The sequence below is a fragment of the Boeremia exigua genome (genome assembly GCF_020726555.1).
Source record: "Boeremia exigua strain MPI-SDFR-AT-0100 chromosome Unknown C7974scaffold_6, whole genome shotgun sequence".
Classification (NCBI taxonomy): domain Eukaryota; kingdom Fungi; phylum Ascomycota; class Dothideomycetes; order Pleosporales; family Didymellaceae; genus Boeremia; species Boeremia exigua.
This window is the reverse complement of record NW_025763523.1, coordinates 1,283,310-1,300,520: the sequence shown is the minus strand read 5'-3', so window position 1 is coordinate 1,300,520 and position 17,211 is coordinate 1,283,310. Positions and strand designations below refer to the sequence as shown.

At 54.4% G+C, this 17,211-nt stretch overlaps 7 protein-coding genes across 7 annotated transcripts; 3 read left to right on the top strand and 4 right to left on the bottom strand.

The window, feature by feature from the left end:
* Nucleotides 1-45: 45 nt before the first annotated feature.
* On the top strand, nt 46-1,487 carry C7974DRAFT_394441 (v-SNARE protein-like protein Bos1). The gene is made up of 3 exons (XM_046141882.1): nt 46-169; nt 226-504; nt 563-1,487. The coding sequence occupies exons 1-3, from the start codon at nt 167-169 to the stop codon at nt 1,040-1,042; spliced, it is 762 nt and encodes a 253-aa protein (XP_045997191.1). The 5' UTR covers nt 46-166; the 3' UTR covers nt 1,043-1,487.
* Nucleotides 1,488-1,610: 123 nt separating this feature from the next.
* On the top strand, nt 1,611-4,010 carry C7974DRAFT_394440 (fungal-specific transcription factor). The gene is made up of 2 exons (XM_046141881.1): nt 1,611-3,788; nt 3,868-4,010. Exon 1 carries the CDS (start codon nt 1,656-1,658, stop codon nt 3,771-3,773), a length of 2,118 nt encoding a protein of 705 aa, XP_045997190.1. The 5' UTR covers nt 1,611-1,655; the 3' UTR covers nt 3,774-3,788; nt 3,868-4,010.
* C7974DRAFT_433992 (uncharacterized protein) lies at nt 3,864-4,832 on the bottom strand (the record flags this gene model as incomplete). The annotated part of the gene is made up of 5 exons (XM_046144959.1): nt 3,864-3,925; nt 3,988-4,360; nt 4,404-4,485; nt 4,531-4,608; nt 4,654-4,832. The coding sequence occupies 5 exons, from the start codon at nt 4,830-4,832 to the stop codon at nt 3,864-3,866; spliced, it is 774 nt and encodes a 257-aa protein (XP_045997189.1).
* A 243-nt stretch (nt 4,833-5,075) lies between these two features.
* Nucleotides 5,076-7,350, bottom strand: C7974DRAFT_186069 (flavin-binding monooxygenase-like family protein). The gene is made up of 3 exons (XM_046136484.1): nt 6,354-7,350; nt 6,006-6,303; nt 5,076-5,935 (listed from the first exon to the last, which is right to left on the bottom strand). Exons 1-3 carry the CDS (start codon nt 7,225-7,227, stop codon nt 5,437-5,439), a joined length of 1,671 nt encoding a protein of 556 aa, XP_045997188.1. The 5' UTR covers nt 7,228-7,350; the 3' UTR covers nt 5,076-5,436.
* A 615-nt stretch (nt 7,351-7,965) lies between these two features.
* On the bottom strand, nt 7,966-8,733 carry C7974DRAFT_413219 (uncharacterized protein; the record flags this gene model as incomplete). The annotated part of the gene is made up of 1 exon (XM_046143714.1): nt 7,966-8,733. The coding sequence occupies one exon, from the start codon at nt 8,731-8,733 to the stop codon at nt 7,966-7,968; it is 768 nt and encodes a 255-aa protein (XP_045997187.1).
* A 1,375-nt stretch (nt 8,734-10,108) lies between these two features.
* C7974DRAFT_186059 (putative zinc metalloprotease) lies at nt 10,109-11,754 on the bottom strand. Its single transcript, XM_046136483.1, has one exon. The coding sequence runs from the start codon at nt 11,575-11,577 to the stop codon at nt 10,138-10,140; it is 1,440 nt and encodes a 479-aa protein (XP_045997186.1). The 5' UTR covers nt 11,578-11,754; the 3' UTR covers nt 10,109-10,137.
* A 2,188-nt stretch (nt 11,755-13,942) lies between these two features.
* On the top strand, nt 13,943-16,459 carry C7974DRAFT_433989 (P-loop containing nucleoside triphosphate hydrolase protein; the record flags this gene model as incomplete). Its single annotated transcript, XM_046144958.1, has 3 exons — nt 13,943-14,213; nt 14,516-15,107; nt 15,154-16,459. 3 exons carry the CDS (start codon nt 13,943-13,945, stop codon nt 16,457-16,459), a joined length of 2,169 nt encoding a protein of 722 aa, XP_045997185.1.
* Between the last annotated feature and the right edge of the window lie 752 nt (nt 16,460-17,211).

Genomic DNA, 17,211 nt, shown 5'->3' with positions numbered 1-17,211 from the left:
GACGTTCACGAGCGCTGAACTTCGCGATGATGCAATGTGTCAACACAGAAAGGTTGTCCGAGCAGGCAACGACAATACTTGCGAAGAGACACCTGTCAGCTTGCTGCATACTTCAAGTCTGTGAGGGCTGCTCCTTGGCCGGACCCAATCGCATACAAATCTTACAATGGTGTGTATGCGGGCACCTCTATTGTCTGCACATCGGCAACTGACACGTCGCACCAGAACGCTCTCTTCAACGCTGCCTTGCGGCAGTCTACGCAAATCCGCAAAGATCTCGATCAGTTTGCTGACAGCGCCGCGCCCTCACCGCAACTGCAAGCTCAGCTCAATGCATCCTTGGCAACCTTCTCCCGTACAACCGACGATTATGGCAAGCTTGCGAAGCAGGAACCTGTGCAGACAAAACAAGAGAAAGCTTTCGAGCGGCTAAAGAACTTTCGCAACGAGCTAGATGAATATCGAGAGAGTTTCAAACGGATCAAAAACGCAAATGAAGATATTGTAAGTACAGGACTTGAAAGAGTCTGCTGTGTCGAAAGGCTACTGACATGGGCCGCAGAGAACGACAGAAGCACGCACAGAACTTCTTGGGCGCCGTCCGCACCATGCTGCCACACCCGAGAATCCCTACGCCCAAGCGAACATCAACGCAAGTGCACATTCACCCTTTGCACCCTCACAGCCGCAGAACCCCAACGCGCCATACCAGCCGAACCCATACTCTGCTGGCGCGCCACAGGGCGGTGCTTACGACAGGGAAGGCCATGTGCTGCGCGAGAACGCCTTCTTCAGCCAGACCTCGAACCAACTCGACGACTTTCTCGATCGAGGCCGCGCCGTGCTGGGAGATCTGGGTCAGCAAAGGGAGATGTTGAAGGGCACACAGAGAAAGCTATACAGTGTGGCAAACACACTAGGCATCAGCGGCGATACTATCAGGATGGTAGAGAGGAGGGCGATGCAAGACAAATGGATCTTCTACGGTGGTGTAATCATCTTCTTTCTGTTCTGCTGGTTGGTGATCCACTACCTGCGATGAGACAATTGAAACGGATCGGGCAATATTACTTCAGATGCTTTATTTGCTTCTGGGGAGCGTGTATTTGCGCGTTTTTGTAGGGTTAGCAAGGCGTATGGCGTATAACTGCGATAGCATGGACTCATCAGATCACCTTGCTCGGCTCCGCGTTAGATTTTTATGGCAATGTGACTATAGTTGCAGTAAATGTAGTCTCCCGGGTTTCTGCTTTGGGGAGCGAAGTCGAAAATTGGCTTCGGTAGCAAGCTGGTGTTCGCTGTAGTGTTGACTGGCAAGAACATGTGCCTGACTCAAATCTACTATCTTTTGCGACAACAATTACTTGTGCTGATGCTGGACAGGCTGGTGTACAATATTCGCGCTTGAAACTAGGCCAACTCGTTTGAGTACTCTAGCCATGTGCCCCTTACAACGTTTTTGAGTAGGGTTCCCCCATAGACCTAATCATCAACTAAGTCGGTTAAGGTTGACTACAGGAACGAAAGTTCGTGACAAACGTAGTCCATGTGGCGTGGCTTGGCATAGACGTTCCCCGCACGTTGGTGTTCACGAATCACACTCTGATCCGTACACAACACCAGATCGCTATGCTAAAACGTCAGAATTTCCCTCAATGGCGTCTGCCGCGAAATGTTCTTCTCACCCTGCGTCGAGAGCGAAGCAGAAGCATGTCACTACGGCCTGCTTGAACTGTCGCACGCGTAAGATCAAATGTGACGCTGCTACTCCATCATGCAGCAATTGCCACCTCTATGCGCAAGAGTGCGTGTATCAGCATGGCCTGGACAAGCGGAAGGTGTCAATGAAAGACCGACTTGCCGCGGCTGAGACTTATGCACGGCGACTGGAGGAGCTGTTAAACGCAAATGGAATACCCCTGCCGAGCGATAAAATTTTACCAACTCCTTTACGTGCACCCGGAGCACCATCGAGCCACACGATCCCTCTCGTCGAATCTGCCAAAGCCAAGTCTACACCGAGCGCTACTATTGCTCTAGAACTCACCCAAAAATCTCTTCTTTCTCCTTCAGCAGACGGAACTACTCACATTATCGACCAACTTACAGGGAGTCTGGGATCGCTCAGGCTTGCGGAAGATGGTCAGCTGAGATTCTATGGTGCAACATCCAATCTCCACCTGCTCGTTGCAGGCATAGACACCCGGCAAATCGTCAATGCAAGAACCGCGACGGATCGTCATGATATCCAGGCTACTTTGGACGCAGCCAATGTTGGCCAGTTCGTGGCATCCGAACTTGAAGAGCACTTGATTAAACTTTATTTCTGTTGGGAAGATCCAAGTATTCATCTTGTGCAAGAAGACGTCTTCTACCGGGAACGACGCAGGTGCAAATCTGGAAATTGCATGAGTAAGCTCTATTCCGAGGTACTTGTCAACTCCATGTGCGCTGTGGGTGCTTCATTGACTTCCAGGCATTCCGTCGAACTTCCGGAACCATTGGTGGATTTCTTTGCGTCGCGTGCTCGTGCGTTACTAGATGTCGAGCTGAATTCGCCGACTTTATCGACCGTGCAATCGCTGGGTATTCTGAGTGGGGTAGAATCGATCCGCACGCTTGATGCTCGCGGTTGGCTCTACAGCGGCATGGCAGTGCGACTCGCGACTGACCTTGGTCTTCATCTCGACAATCAAGCCTATGTAGACGCCGGCATTCTCGACATCGAAGAGGCGACCTTGCGAAGAATGGTATTCTGGGGGGCATTCATTCATGAACGGATGTGGTCACTCTATCTCGGTCGGCCAGTATCGTTGAACGAGACAGCGATTACTACGCCATCTTACGCGGTTACAGCAACTGAACGGAAATTCTGGCAGCCGTACATTGACGAACACGAAGACCACAGTTTCCCTGCTCTAATTGATCCGATCGAAGAACTGCACAGGAGTAATGCAACGTTGTGTGCTAAGATGGCCCGCATTCGAGACACTTTGTACTCAGACGCTGTAGTATCTGCGCTCGGGTCACAACAACTGCACGATTTTGCATCGAGTATGCGATCAGAGCTCACTCAGTGGCACCTAGGCCTACCAGAGTCTCTGCAAGTAGACCTTGCGTCCACATCATCCCTCTACGTTCCTCATGTGCTTCAATTGCATATGCAGTATCATACTGTTATGATCATTGTAAATCGCCCATTCTTCGCGGCTACTATCGCAACGCTGCCTGATGTCGCGTTTTCAGATCTGATGGTTGGGCGACCAGCCTGCACCGACTCAGCCAGGGCAATAGCCAAGCTGCTTCAAATTTATCGGAGGCTTTACGGTCTCCGACGCATCAACATCCAGGCGGTACATCTGGTCTTCACAGCAAGCTTGATTCATGTACTGAACGCCTGCGAGGCAGCAGACCCCTCGATAAGGAATACCGCTTGGAGAGATCTGGAAGTCTGCCAACAAGCTTTATGTGATCTATCGAAAGGGTACCACAGCGCGAGCAGAGCCTGGGAAGTGGTGAATGGGATACAGAACGAACTCCTTCAAGCAAAGCGCGCACGTGCAAAGAGAAGCGCTACGAATGAGTCTGGGCTTGAGTATGATACAACTGATTCGAAGCGGCATCGCCCGTCGACATGGGAGCGGCCTTTAGTATCTGTCATGAACGATACCGTGGACGATCAACAAGATGACATGATTCTCAATCCAGCGTTGAATGTTGCTGACTCGTTTTTCTGGTCGGAGTGGACGAGTCTTGACTCCCCGAAGTTCTGAAAATGAGAAACCCTGGTGTGTGTCCGCTATCTTTTTCGTCGTGTAGACTATTACACATTGGCCACCAAGGAAGAAAATGGCTCATAGGGATCAGTTCTTGATACGACCTCCAATCAGGCCTCCAGTAATCGGTATATCAGCTCCAGTCGTATCTACAATTTGGCACACAATTTCAGCAATTGTCTCCATAAGAATGGAAATTGAAATGACGTACACGCCGACGCATCGCTCAAAAGATAGTTCACAGCACCTGTGATATCGCTTGTCTCCCCCATCCTTCCTATTGGGGGTGCCGAGTCGAATACCGAATACAACTCTGGTTGTTGCTCTGCGCAAAGCTCAGTCATGTCTGTGCGGATGAACCCAGGAGAAATCGTGTTGACTCGAATATTGAGTGGTGCCAGCTCGACAGCCAGCTGGGTCATCAAGACACGTACGGCCCCCTTGGACGCTCCGTACAATGGAAGACGTTGTAGCGGAAGTGCCATATGAGACGCGATCGATGCTATGAAGACAAGACTGCCGCCTGAGCCCTGGTCTCTTATCGCCTTAGCTGTCAACTGCGCGCAGAAGAATGTTCCTAGGACCTTGAAAATTAGCGAACACCGAGTTCTCGCTGACCAATCTTACATTAACCTTCAAGATCTTTTCACAATCCTCCCAGGTGTGATCGAAGAATGGTTTGTCGGCCACTATCCCCGCGGCGGTGACACTCCCGAATTAGCACTTCACGACAATGTTTGTCGATCAGACTTACCAGTTGTGAATCTTTCCAAAGTCCTTCTTCACTTGGCTGAAGGTGTTCTCCAACGCGTCCATCTTTGCCACGTCCGTCCTATTACAATCAGACCCGCATTGCCAATCATAGGTGTGGCTTTACCGATAGTACTCAACTTTCGTACCGATGTTGGACAGGTCAGTATGTGGCTTTTCCATCACATCAAGAACAGCAACGTTGCCACCGGCTTCTGCTATAGCTTCGACTATAGATAGGCCTATTCCGCGAGCGCCTCCGGTGACGATTGTGGTCTTTCCCTCAAGGCTCATCCGTTCGCGCATCGGTCGTTTGTCCTGTCCGTCCCTTCGAAACTCTGTAGCAGCAGATTTGGACGGGCTGAGTTCGGAAAGTCGTGGAATATAAATGGAAAACGTACGAACACCAAATGCTGCTCTGCTGTAACCACCCAAGCCACCTATCTTGAGCGTTCTGAATTGCCGCATCTTTGCTTGTTATTTGTCTCTCTCTCTCAACCTACAAACCAGTCTTTCATATTAAACATTCGAGAGTTGTGATGCCTTCGAATACTTTCACGTCATCAAGCGGTTCTATGTCTAAGCGTAAAGCGGGGTCACTCTACCAGCGGGGTTACAGATCCAAATCGACTTGCACGGAAAATGAATTCCGACCAACGAGTTTGTTACTTCGGGCGCATTGGACGTCACTATTATATTCAAATACGCGAATGCGAGATGATCCTAGTTGGGAGAACGCTTCCGGCGCCCAAGGCCTCGGTGCATGATCGGTCCAGATTGTGTAGGGTTCAAGAGGCAGGCAAGCACAGTAGACCTCTCATGAAGTCGAGGATGACCTGAGGATTCCCAGGGAGATTTTACTTTCGTGCAGTAACTTTCAACCAGCTAGTGCTATGTCACTATTTTTTCGCTAGCGATTCAAAATGCTCGCGATGCGAGCCCCAATCGCCCGCGACATATCCACCAGAGAGACGTTAAGCTTCATGTGCCTCCTCCAGACTCCTATACCAATGATCAGCAGACCAAGTCCATACGTGGTCCAACCTGTCGTCTTCAGCCATCTCCGCAAAGTTCTCAGAATCCAGAAATATGAACCGCCCTCGGTTGTGAAAACACCTGTACGAGGTATACACGTTTCCTTCCAGTAAGCACTTGCATATCCGGGCCAGCTAGCAGCATTTCGACCGTGCTCGTTGATGTACCAATTCGAACATCCAGCCTGGAACACTGATCCTTGTAACTGTTCGTGAATGCCATTGACCCATTGGCTTTCGGATGTGGCCTTGACCTCAATTATGTCAGCTCTCCGGTCAAGGAGAGGGGCAAGAAGATTGCGTGCGACGAAATCGACCTGCACTTCGCACGTAAAAAGCGCAGAGTTGTGTGCTGGGAAGGTGTTTGGTCCGAAGCTGTGTTCGCATTAGCGGGCCTACTCGACTGAATAAAGCGCTGATGGAGTGCAAGAGAAGAGGAACTGACAGAATCGCGAAATTGGGAAAATTGTGCACGAATGATCCCATGTACGCCTGAGCACCACGATGTTCCTTCCATTGTTGGTTCAGAGACTTTCCTCCTTTGCCAAGCACCTCCATGGGCGTCAGAAACTGTTGAACCTGGAAGCCTGTGGCCAGCACGATGACATCGAATTCGTCCTTCTTTCCAGTTTCACTGACTATGCCAGTTTCATCAAATTCTTGGATACCCTCGGGTACAAGTTCGAGGTTCGGTGCATTTAGGGCATCCAGGTAGTTCGGGTCGAAGATACGGCGCTTGCAACCTAGATTTCCAAAGGTCAGCAAGGACTCTTCCGAACTGCATTTCGCGTACCTAGCGGAAATTCTGGGACCAAGAAGTGGTGATACTTCTTCGGTGCTCTTGAGAAGATGTATCTCTTCGCATGATCTTCAACCTTGGCCCGCTTCGCCGTAGCCTTGGCTCCGGGCATGTAAGTTGCAACAAGATCGTCATTTTCCAGGAACAATTGGAGCCTTTTCCATCGCTCCCAGAAAGGGATATAGCGAAACGCCCAAGTCTCAGCCTTGGTAAAATGCCGATTTGGTCGCTCGTGGTACCACTGTGCCGATCGGGCATACTGCTTTATAGACGCCACCTTGTCGACCACCGCTGGAACGACCTGCACAGCTGAGCAACCGTTTCCAATAACAGCCATTCGCTTGCCCGTGTAGTCGTATGAATGGTCCCACCGTGCTGTATGGAACATGGCGCCCTTGAACTTCTCCATACCCGGGAATTTCACGTCTCTTGGATACGAGATCCCGCCGACGGCTGAGATGAAGACAGCGGCACTGCGGATGAATTCCAAGCCTGTTCTCTGATCCTTGAAGTGCACATCCCACCTCTTGGTCTCTTTGTTCCAATTTGCGCCCAAGCACTCAACCGAGAAGTGCATGTGTTTTCTCAAGTCAAACTTGTCAACTGTTGCCTCCATGTAGTCGAGGATCTCTGGGCCATCGCACAGCTCCTTGGACCAGTTCGGATTGAGGTTGAAGTGGAATGAGTACAAAATGGTCGGAACATCGCAACCGACACCAGGGTAAGTATTCGTGCGCCAGGTTCCGCCGACACCATCCAGCTTGTCGTAGATGGTGAAGTCGCTGAAGCCCAGTTTGTGCTTCATTGTGTACGCCATGGAGATGCCGGACGGTCCGGCACCAATGACGATTGCATCAAGGCAGGACATATTGTCTGAGTGTAAAGCTCAATGACAGCAAGATCGAAGGGAGATTAGACTCATGTCTGTGATCTGTCCGTGGGGTGTATCGAGTTAAGAGCACGCAGTGCCCTGACTCAGCACGTGCGGCGGCCCACTAGCATTCGCATCCCTTCTTCTCTATGCGACGGGGCATGGGAATCAAATGTTTGCATCATCGAATTGCAGGGAGTTGAGCGAAGGGAATCCCCCGGAATTCGAATCCCGTTGCCAAGGATGCGGGGAAAGCTGGTTAAATGTTCATCAATGTCGACGTGCACTAGACCCAGAAGAGATGCCTGTCAGGTTGTCATTGGGAGACACTCGTCAGACGATGCTTTCGTCATGTTGGCAATGTTGTCGAGTCTGAGAAGCGATAATGTCTCCTGGCGGGGTGTCACTTACTGGTACTGATCGGGTTAGCTTTGTTCAGATGCCGAATACGGTCTCACGACAAATCTAGACTACCTAGGTACTTGAGAGCACCAAACTTACGGGGCTGACTGAACTGATGTGTATTGAAGGCTAGATACAGCAGCAACAACGGGATGTCCTAGAACGAGGTTGAACCCATTCCCAAGCTATCAAAACTCGAGTTTCCATCGCTTTGGACCTTGTTAGGACAACGCCGATCATGATTTGACGATTGGTTGGCGCAACATTCATAAGACACAATATCCATCACTTCCAAAAACGTGATGTCGAAGCTCTACACAACGCTCGACGTCGTCAACGATGATACCATTGTAAGTCGTCGACATCTCGCTTCAGTTTTGCTACATCGAGCGCCTGGATCTGCTGCTGCAACTGAAGTGTCTGCATCTCATGCGCTGGATCTAGCAGAGAAGAGTTGTACATCTTGCGATGTCGAAGAGGAGGTGTCGTCGGGTACCTTGGCACAACAGACGAGATGATCTGAGTCTGAGTCCGTCCGTGATCACACTCATGCGTCGTATCCTGGAACAGCCTGATCAATTCCGCGCCCCAGGAACGGTCCGGACCCGATCTCCGCCACTCTTCAAACACGGGTGTATCCCGACTCGCCATTCGACGGAAGGCCTTGTCATCAGCAGCCGCGCTGCGAAGTTGCTCGACACCAAGATACCACAGAGCCTTCAAGTATGGCTGCTCCGAGATCATAATCTCTGCCAGATTCGCCGAGAAGAAGCGGTTCAGGCCGCGGGACAAGTCGGGTGAGTTGTAGCGCCGTGCTGCGTAGCAGAATACCAGAAAGCGGTTTCGACTGCGGTACAAGCCTTGATTTCGAGCCGAGTCCAGGTCTTTGGCCAGATTGCGCCTGAATCTCGCCGCCAGGGCGATTTCGAGAGCCCCGCCCGCATTTAAATCGTCGTGCAGCTCGTCGATAAATTTTCTGATGTCTGAGTCGGACAGAAACGCGTCCTGGCGGTTCACCTCGCGGCTGATGTAGGCAACGAGGTCTTCGGTGTCAACCCGGTCATGGCCGTAGCCGAAATTTCGGTACTGGTGTGGCAGCATCCTATAAAGTGGTGATGCGTGGTAATAGAGTAAGAGTTGTTTTAGAATATCTGGGTTGGTCGCCCGCGTACGGCTTTGCTGGAGATGTCAAGGAAGCTGGTTTAGGTTTGTATTAGAATATCTGGGTTGGGTGCCCTCGAATGGCTTTGCTGGAGATGGTAAGATCGATATTGTTGGAGGTTTACTGATCGAGAATGTTAGTCAGTGTCGTGCTGACTACAGGCTCTTTTACACTGCCTTGATTCACCGGACCTGTGTCGATGGGTTCCTTGCCATTCATATGGGCGCATTAGTTTGGTTGCACAGGCAAGTTTGCTTCCATGCCTTGTGAATTTGCGAGCAGCCACTCAACATCAGTCACCTGCTACCCCAAAACCATAATCACCAAACAGTTTCTGCAATCGTAAGACCGTGTGCGTCGCGACGTTCGGTCAGCCTACAAACTGGCAGCCTCATCCACGACGACCCATTGCAATGGACTCTTTGTGTGTGATATGAGATATCCAAGCCACACAGAGTGCAACGCACTAACTGATACAGTGGCACACTGCCTCACTGAGCCGGCTTGTGAGTTTTGATTGAACCGAGAAATTCATTGCACGCTGCAATCCTTGCGAATAGCAGCTCTACTCACTTCGAGTAGAGGAGTCGGTGTGAAGAACATTATGCTCCTCAAAACAGCATACTCAAAACATCATGAGAGTGTTGGACAGAGCCACGCGGCCATACTGTCAGTCCCCGTAACAAACAACATCCCGACAGCAGACACCGCCTCAGCCACAGCACATGACGACCTCTGCCTCTCAAAACGCATCACCCCATGGTCATCAGATCGACTCCACCTTCACAAGCCATGGTGAGACACGCAAAACGCGCAAGTCCTCACCCGCTAGATTCCTAGTCCACTGCAAACGCGGCATCTTCGCACCACCGCCTCACCCTGGCGATTGGCCGGCTTCGAAAACCCATGCCGGTGTATCAGACAACACCTCACCGACATTTCGCATCACACAGACAGTGACGGCTCGTTTGTGGCGCAGGGGGTGGTGCAGCGGTGCGTGATGGCTGGCATGCAGGAACGACGGGCGTGGTTGGGGACCGCGGCTTTGGCTTCCTGCGCCGACTGCGGTGCGACCGAAACGCCCAGATCAGTTACTGTAGGTCCCGTGCCATCGCTCTCGCGGTTGGCGAGCGGTGTTCTAGTCCGAATACCACGGTACATCGGCTACCTGTCATTACCAAGCTCCCGGCGCCATCATTCTTCCTCCACTCTCACGGAGACAAGTTCGAAACGGGATTTCTGGATTGCACGTGCATTTGCTCTACGGGACTGGCCCTTCTCATAACGAGCCTCTGACGCCCACAGACACATGTCTTTACATTGCTCGCCTACATGACCAACATCTAGCCTGGGAAAGGGTACGTGGCCGGACTCTTCAACCCGTTCTTGCCCACCGCCCTGACGCCAAAGATCGCATTGTCCTTGCTGAGCGGCAACGTCACGCTGCCCACCTTGCCCACATCGAGCATATGCGTCCAAAGCGGATTGATGTTGGGCCGCCACACAACCTCGTAGCTGGCGACATTCGGATCAGCGCTGACCACCCACTTGAGCCTCGTGTCGTTGTCGAGCACGCTCGTGTCGACGGTGACGTTGCGCGGCCAGCCCGGCGCCTCGCTCAGGCTCCACAGCGTGGCGAGGTTGACGCGGCCGACGCGCGCGGTGAAGTCGAAGTCGACGAACTCGAGGAGGTCGCCGTACACGGTGCCATTCTCAGTACGCAAGTCCTGGTGCTGGTGTGCAAAGTTCTCGTTGGGTTCGGTGTAGCGGATTGCCGGGTAGCCTGCGGCGAGGAAGGGCGAGTGGTCGCCGCCGCGCAAGAAGCGGTCCAGGCGATAGATTATGGCGATGTTCATGCCAGTGGCACCGTTGGCGGCGACTTCAGCGGTGAAGCGTGCGAGTTCGCGGGCAGGCGAATCGTTTTCGCCGCCAATTTGCAGACGGCGGGCAGCAACTGTGCTGTTTTCTGAAGGCGGTGGGCCTTGCGCGAAGGCGCGGATGGTATATGGGTCCTTTTGGCCGCGATCGCCTGTCGAGCTGCCGACGATGTCGCAATTCAGCATGCCTTCGACGTTGACGGAGGCGTTGCGCAGCGTGTTGGCGAAGAAGGTACTGCCGTACAGACTCTGTTCTTCACCAGCGACGGCGCCGAGAATGATTGTAGACTTGGGCTGGCGCGAGGCTAGGACACGGGCGAGTTCCATAGCGATAGCAACACCGGAAGCATCGTCGTTGGCGCCTGGAGCGTCCGACTCGTAATTCAGCACGTCGGTCACGCGCGAGTCATAGTGGCCAGTCATAATATAGACTTTATCCGGGGTCTCGCTGCCTTTGATCGTCGCAAGGACATTGCTGATCTTGACAGGAAAAGGGATGCGAGAAGCCACGCCCTGAGTGTAGCTAGGCACAGTGACAGTCATGCGACCGGCGCTTTGGTTGGCATATTTTCTCATTTCCGACTCGATCCAGTCTCTTGCTGCGCCGATACCGCGCGTGGTGCTGTTCTGCGTGCTCAGTGTATGGCGTGTGCCGAAGGATACCAACTTGGTGATAATGCTCTCGATGTTTTTGGGGTCAATCTCGTCTAGCATTGTCTTGAGCTCGTCGGTAGGCTTCTGAGGCACTAATTCGGTGCCAACATTTGACGGCGGCCATGCTGCGTTCGCGCAGTTGGTGTAGCTCATGTCGTTGATAGCCACAGGTGGTGGCAGATCGCGTTCGTGCACATCATGGGCACACGCCGTAGCGACGATGGTACTCAGAACAGCCGTGAGGAAATGCATGATGCGGATTGACCTTCGGAGAGGGATCAGTGAAGTCCGTTATCTTTATATGGTATGTCGAGACGGCAACATTATTTGTCGATGTGCGTCACCGACGGTATGTGTACTGAACTTCCTCTCTTAGTTAGATCGATCAGGGATCATTTGCTCGCCCCTCAGCTCTATCTGAACATTCGTTCGTTAGAAAAACCTCCGCGGCTCGGCATCCATAGTCTACCGGGGTGCATCGTGGGTTCGCAATGTGGACAAGGTAGGTCATTGCCGTATTAGGCAGGTAGATAGCGGGACGACGTAGACACCAGCATTGGCCAACGTCGCGACGAAGACCAGATTATTCGAGAACCTGGTGGTTCTTCAAGTCTCCCAGTCCATCGCGTCGCTATTGTACGCGATTCCTGTGCTCTCAATTGATTGGGCAGGCACGTCTGCATCTGCCTCATCGCCAGATACGGACGAATCAGAGGCCATGTCATACGCAGAACCTTGCATTGCTGCATAATCGCGAGGATTTTGAGGCTGTAGTTCGACTGTACCTCTTACTCTGGGCTGTTGTTGGCCCTGAGATGTCGAGGATGCGTCTGAGTCGACGCTTGCCCGGAAAACAGCTGGGGCTGCCCTCGGCTTCTGCATGGCCACGAACTTGGCATTTGGGACAGGAGTCTGATTTTCTTCCCACGCGGCATGGTAGTTTGTCCATTTGCGCCAGTCATCCACACGGGTATAGAGTGTCTCGTTTTCATGTTCATCATCGTCTTCCAGTTCACCAGCATCCGGTAATTTACGCCTAATAGCAGTGGTTATGCCGAGGAGCTCACAAAGCGACTCCTCTGCATGACGACTAGCTTGCTGGTCGAATTGCTCCAGAGTCTGCTTCTCATGCGCATGGTCTGGAGTCAGTTGTTCGGATTCAACACTGGAAGCACGGTCTGTGGAATCTTCTTTAACGTGATTCGCAAGCTCCTCCTCCATGTCACTGGATGAGGCCGAATCGCCTTCCATTTCAGGATGTGAATCTGAGTTGGACGGCGACAGGTGCTGCATCGGCAGGGGAGTTCCATGGCGAGCAGCTCTGTGTCTAAAGACTCCGTCTGCTACATCGAACGTGGATCCGGCCACGTCCGCACCGGTAGTAGACGACGCAGACACTGTATCGTAGAGCCCTAAGATATCTTCGACTTGATTCCATGACATTTCAAGTTGGCTAGTCTTGAATCTTGTAGTGCGCTGCTCATCAAAGACTTGTAGGTTACAGCGCCTGGCGACCCCAGTCCATCGCGTGCGCCCATTTCTCTCCAATCCGAGAACATCGATGGCTGACAAGACATCCCTCTTCTTGACCAAAGGCATGACGCCCTTCTTCGTGCGGCGGCGTTGGGAGCGCAGGCGCGATGTGGCTTGCATGATGGCTGTCTGCATCAAGCGTTTGGTCACAGATACTGCGAGGGTGTGGAAGTCGTTGAATGCTGTACGCACAATTGACGGCTCTGGGACTTGCTCAGATGCATATGCAGACCAATGAGGCCAGGGTGAGGGTATGGCAGGCGATCGGTTCATGAACAGATCTCTTGAGAGCACAAGCATGTTTTCAGCATGCAGCAGGCTCGCCTGCGGTATGGCTTGTAGTATTTGCGGTTCTACGGGGCTATCGGGCTGGGAGAGCGGGGCTTTGGCATCGTCCAAGTTTGGTGTTGCGGCTGGAGGGTCGATCGGAGGGAGTCGTTGTTTTGACGGCGGGTATTCGCATGTGACGTGGTTTTTCAGCCGTGCGCAATTGGTGCAAGGAAGATTGCGGTCGCACCGGATCTTGTGACGCCTGCAACGCACACAGGAACTATGCTGGGTCAGCAGGAGGTGTCGAGCACGGTGTGTGGGCATACCCTGCTATGCCCGAGCCTGAGCGGGGGGTGGCTGGCTCGGCGGGGGTGATGGGACGACTCGATGCAGGTCGCGAGGGCCCGTTGATGGCGAGCTCGACGCTGGCAGCGACAGACGGGGTGATCAGCCAGTAGTCGCCGTGGCGCTTCTGCTCCTCAGCCAGCTCCCACTGCTCCTGGAACCAGGCCAGCGCCTCGGCCATGACGTCGAGCTCCTCTGTGCACTGCGGGCCGAGCTCTACGGCGGCCGGGATGTCTCGCAGCGTCAGGCCCAGGTCGCCGCTGCGGGCAGCGGCCTCGTCCAGCAGAAGCAGCAGCGCGCGGGTCTCGGCGATGGTCTTGGTGGCGACTGCGCGTGCGAGTGCGGCGACATCGTCTCGTCCCAAGCGCGCAAGGGCGGCAAACAAGGCTGCCTGCTCGGCGCCCGACCAGGTGGACGCGCCGTACTGGGCCGTGAGCTGGCGGCCGTCGGCGGGCGGCGGACAGGCGGCATGGCGCACTTGGTCGTTGAACAGCACGCGGTAGGCGTCGTTGTACTTGCCCTCGAGGTAGTGCTTGCGCACGCGGAGGGGCTCGGCCGACTCAATGCGGCGGCGTTTGCGCGGGGTGCCTGGCGTACTGGGCGTGTCTGGTGTGCGCGACAGCAGGCGGGGCGCGGGCGACGGGCGGGTCTCGACGTCGCTGGACAGCGCCGACGTGGCCTCGTCTCCAGAACTCATCGTGGGCGGGCGGGTGTGAGGGCGGGCGCGCGGACGGGGAGTCGTCAGAGCGAGAGCAGCGCGGCGGGGCCATGGTGAAGGCGGTGGTGCATGCTGCAGGGACGGCCGCGCTCTGGCACTTTTCAGTGGGGCCTGGCTCCGTCATCCTGGCCTGCCCAGTGACTGCGCGTCATCTTCGCGCGCCTGCACGCCCGCACGCCTGCACCAGCTCCATGATCCGCCTTTTGCGCCCTGCGCTGCGGCACTGCAGGCAGCCCAGTGCTGCGTCTACGTCTACGTCTATCCGCGTCCCCGCCTCGGTCTGCGTCCCCGCCAGGTTCGCATCGCGCGCACGCGGCCTTGCAGCTCCTCCGCCGCCACCACCGCCCGCCGCGCCCGCCCCGCCCAAGCTCCAGCTCCGTGAGTACCAGGAAGAGTGCATCCAGGCAGTCCTCGCCTACCTGCAGGCAGGCCACAGGCGGCTCGGCGTGTCCCTGGCCACCGGCTCCGGCAAGACGGTCATCTTCACCCACCTCATCGACCGCATCCCGTCCGTGGGCGACGCCACCCAGACGCTCATCCTCGCCCACCGCCGCGAGCTCGTCGAGCAGGCCGCCCGCCACTGCGCCCTCACCTACCCCGACAAGCATGTCGAAATCGAGATGGGCAACAACGCCGCCTCGGGCGCCGCCGACATCACCATTGCCTCGGTGCAGAGCATCACGTCGGGCGACCGCCTACACAAGTTCGACCCGTCGCGCTACAAGCTCGTGCTGGTCGACGAGGCCCATCACATAGTCAGCCCGACCTACCTCGAGGTCCTGGAACACTTTGGTCTACGTCATGCGTCCGAGTGGAGTAGCCGCCATGTCGCTGCCTTGGTCGGCGTGTCGGCCACCTTCTCGCGCTTCGACGGCAGGAAGCTCGGCTCTGTCATCGACCACATTGTCTACCACCGGTACGTTTCTCTATGTATTGGCCACAGCCGAGGCTGACACGCGCAGTGACTACGTCGACATGATCGAAGAAAACTGGCTGTCCGACGTCGTCTTCACCACTGTCGAGATGAAGGCTGATCTGACCAAGGTCGGCTCTACCGTCAACGGTGACTTCCAGACTGCCGCCCTGTCCAAAGCGATCAACACCAACGAAACCAACGAGCTCGTGCTGAAGTCTTGGTCGACCAAGGCTAAAGGCCGCAAGTCGACCCTCATCTTCTGCGTCGATCTGAGTCACGTCACCAACCTGACCACTAAGTTTCGGGAATATGGCATCGACGCGCAATTCGTCACTGGCGACACGCCCGCCAAGATCCGCAGCGCCAGGATAGACGCGTTTCGAAACGGCGAGTTTTCAGTCCTGTTGAACTGTGGAGTCTTCACCGAGGGTACCGACATTCCAAATATCGACTGTGTGCTGCTGGCTCGCCCGACTAAATCGCGCAACTTGCTCGTGCAGATGATCGGACGAGGTATGCGCCTGCACAAGGGTAAAGACAACTGTCACATCATCGACATGGTTGCAGCACTAAGCACTGGTGTCGTGTCAACACCCACTCTGTTTGGGCTCGATCCTGGCGAGATCGTCGAGAACGTGGACACGAAGAGCATGGCCGAGATGAAGGAGAGGAAGGAGACGGAGAAGCAGCGCCAGCAAGACGCCGCCGTGCTGATGCACCGCACGCTTTCGAGCAAGCTGCCGGGCGCCGTCACCTTCACCGACTACGACTCGGTCCACGATCTCATCGCAGACACCTCCGGCGACCAGTACATCCGCAACCTGAGCCAGTATGCGTGGGTTGGTGCTGGTGACGGCAAATTCATTCTCACCACAAATAGTGGCAACTACATCGTCATTGAGCCATCCGATACAGCCGAAGGTTGCTTCAGAGCCAAGTACTACCGCAGACTGCCTCGAGTTGAGACTATCAAAAGTCCTTATGCTGCCCCGCGGACCATCGCAGAAGGGGAATCCTTCGAGCATGTTGTACACGCTGCAGACACTTTTGCAAAAGACGTCTTCGAGCACATGTGGATTGCAAAGAACATGCCGTGGCGCCGTAGTCCCGCGTCCCAAGCCCAAATCGACTTCTTGAACAAGACACGACCTAAAGAAGACCAGCTGAACTGTTCTGACCTGACCAAAGGCAAAGCAGGCGACATGATCACAAGGTTGAAGCACGGCGTGAAAGGGCGATACGCCCGAGCTTCGTCCAAAATGCGAAACGAGGTGCGAACAAAGCAGCGTGCCCAAACGCTGCATGAAAAGCTCTCCGGCCGCATTCAGGTAGGACCATTGGCGCAAGTGTGAATCGCCTTTCGTGCTATTTTCGACGTCTACATCTGCAGCCAACGACAGCCGCTCGAGCACGCCAGTCTGATAATCCGCTTGGACAACCTTAGGCAGTCGCTGCATCGAGATGAGCGGACATGATGATATGCCTCGACGACTGTGTTCCTAGGACGCGGAATTGATGTGAACAAAGTTGCCTCAGTGGCTGGTGATCACATCCACCATGTCCGAATGTCACCGAGTGTGTCCGAGGATAGTGCTCTGGCGTCTGGTCTTAATCATGGCCGGCACTGCCGAGCAGCAAACGTCCGTTGCGGACCGTGATATTTTGGTGCGCACTACAGCCGGCGCTTGTTGATGGTACCCACAAACACCCGCGGAGAAACATCGAGTACAGCAACTCCATCTCGACGCACACCACATCGTCCCACCTAACTTCAAACGCCGTATCGCATCGACCCACCTCGACTTTCATTGGCGTACTCTGCTGTTATAGGGATGTACGAAACATTTCCGTGGCACAGGGCGATGTCGACGCCCAACATTCATGGCGACGGACGCGCCAGGCTTATGAGCACGAGGATGAGACGACAGTCGCACAACCGCTTCACACTATCTATAAGCGCTAGTAGTATACGTGGTTGCGGGGTCCCAAGGACTGCACAAGAACTAGGTAGATAGACAGATTCCTTCTCGCGATTTCAGAGCAGGGCGATTCTACAGACCAAGTATCTCCGCTGAGTGCTCTGGAGGACTTCAAGCTCCTAGAC

Bases quoted from the DNA above. Each gene is read 5' to 3' on its own strand.
- C7974DRAFT_394441 (XM_046141882.1), top strand. The intron at 505-562 runs GTAAGTACAGGA...CATGGGCCGCAG, and splicing joins AAAACGCAAATGAAGATATT to AGAACGACAGAAGCACGCAC.
- C7974DRAFT_394440 (XM_046141881.1), top strand. From the start codon at position 1,656: ATGGCGTCTGCCGCGAAATGTTCTTCTCACCCTGCGTCGAGAGCGAAG.
- C7974DRAFT_186059 (XM_046136483.1), bottom strand. From the start codon at position 11,577: ATGCATTTCCTCACGGCTGTTCTGAGTACCATCGTCGCTACGGCGTGT.
- C7974DRAFT_186069 (XM_046136484.1), bottom strand. From the start codon at position 7,227: ATGTCCTGCCTTGATGCAATCGTCATTGGTGCCGGACCGTCCGGCATC. The intron at 6,304-6,353 runs GTACGCGAAATG...TTGGAAATCTAG, and splicing joins GGTCCCAGAATTTCCGCTAG to GTTGCAAGCGCCGTATCTTC. The intron at 5,936-6,005 runs GTCAGTTCCTCT...ATGCGAACACAG, and splicing joins TTTCCCAATTTCGCGATTCT to CTTCGGACCAAACACCTTCC.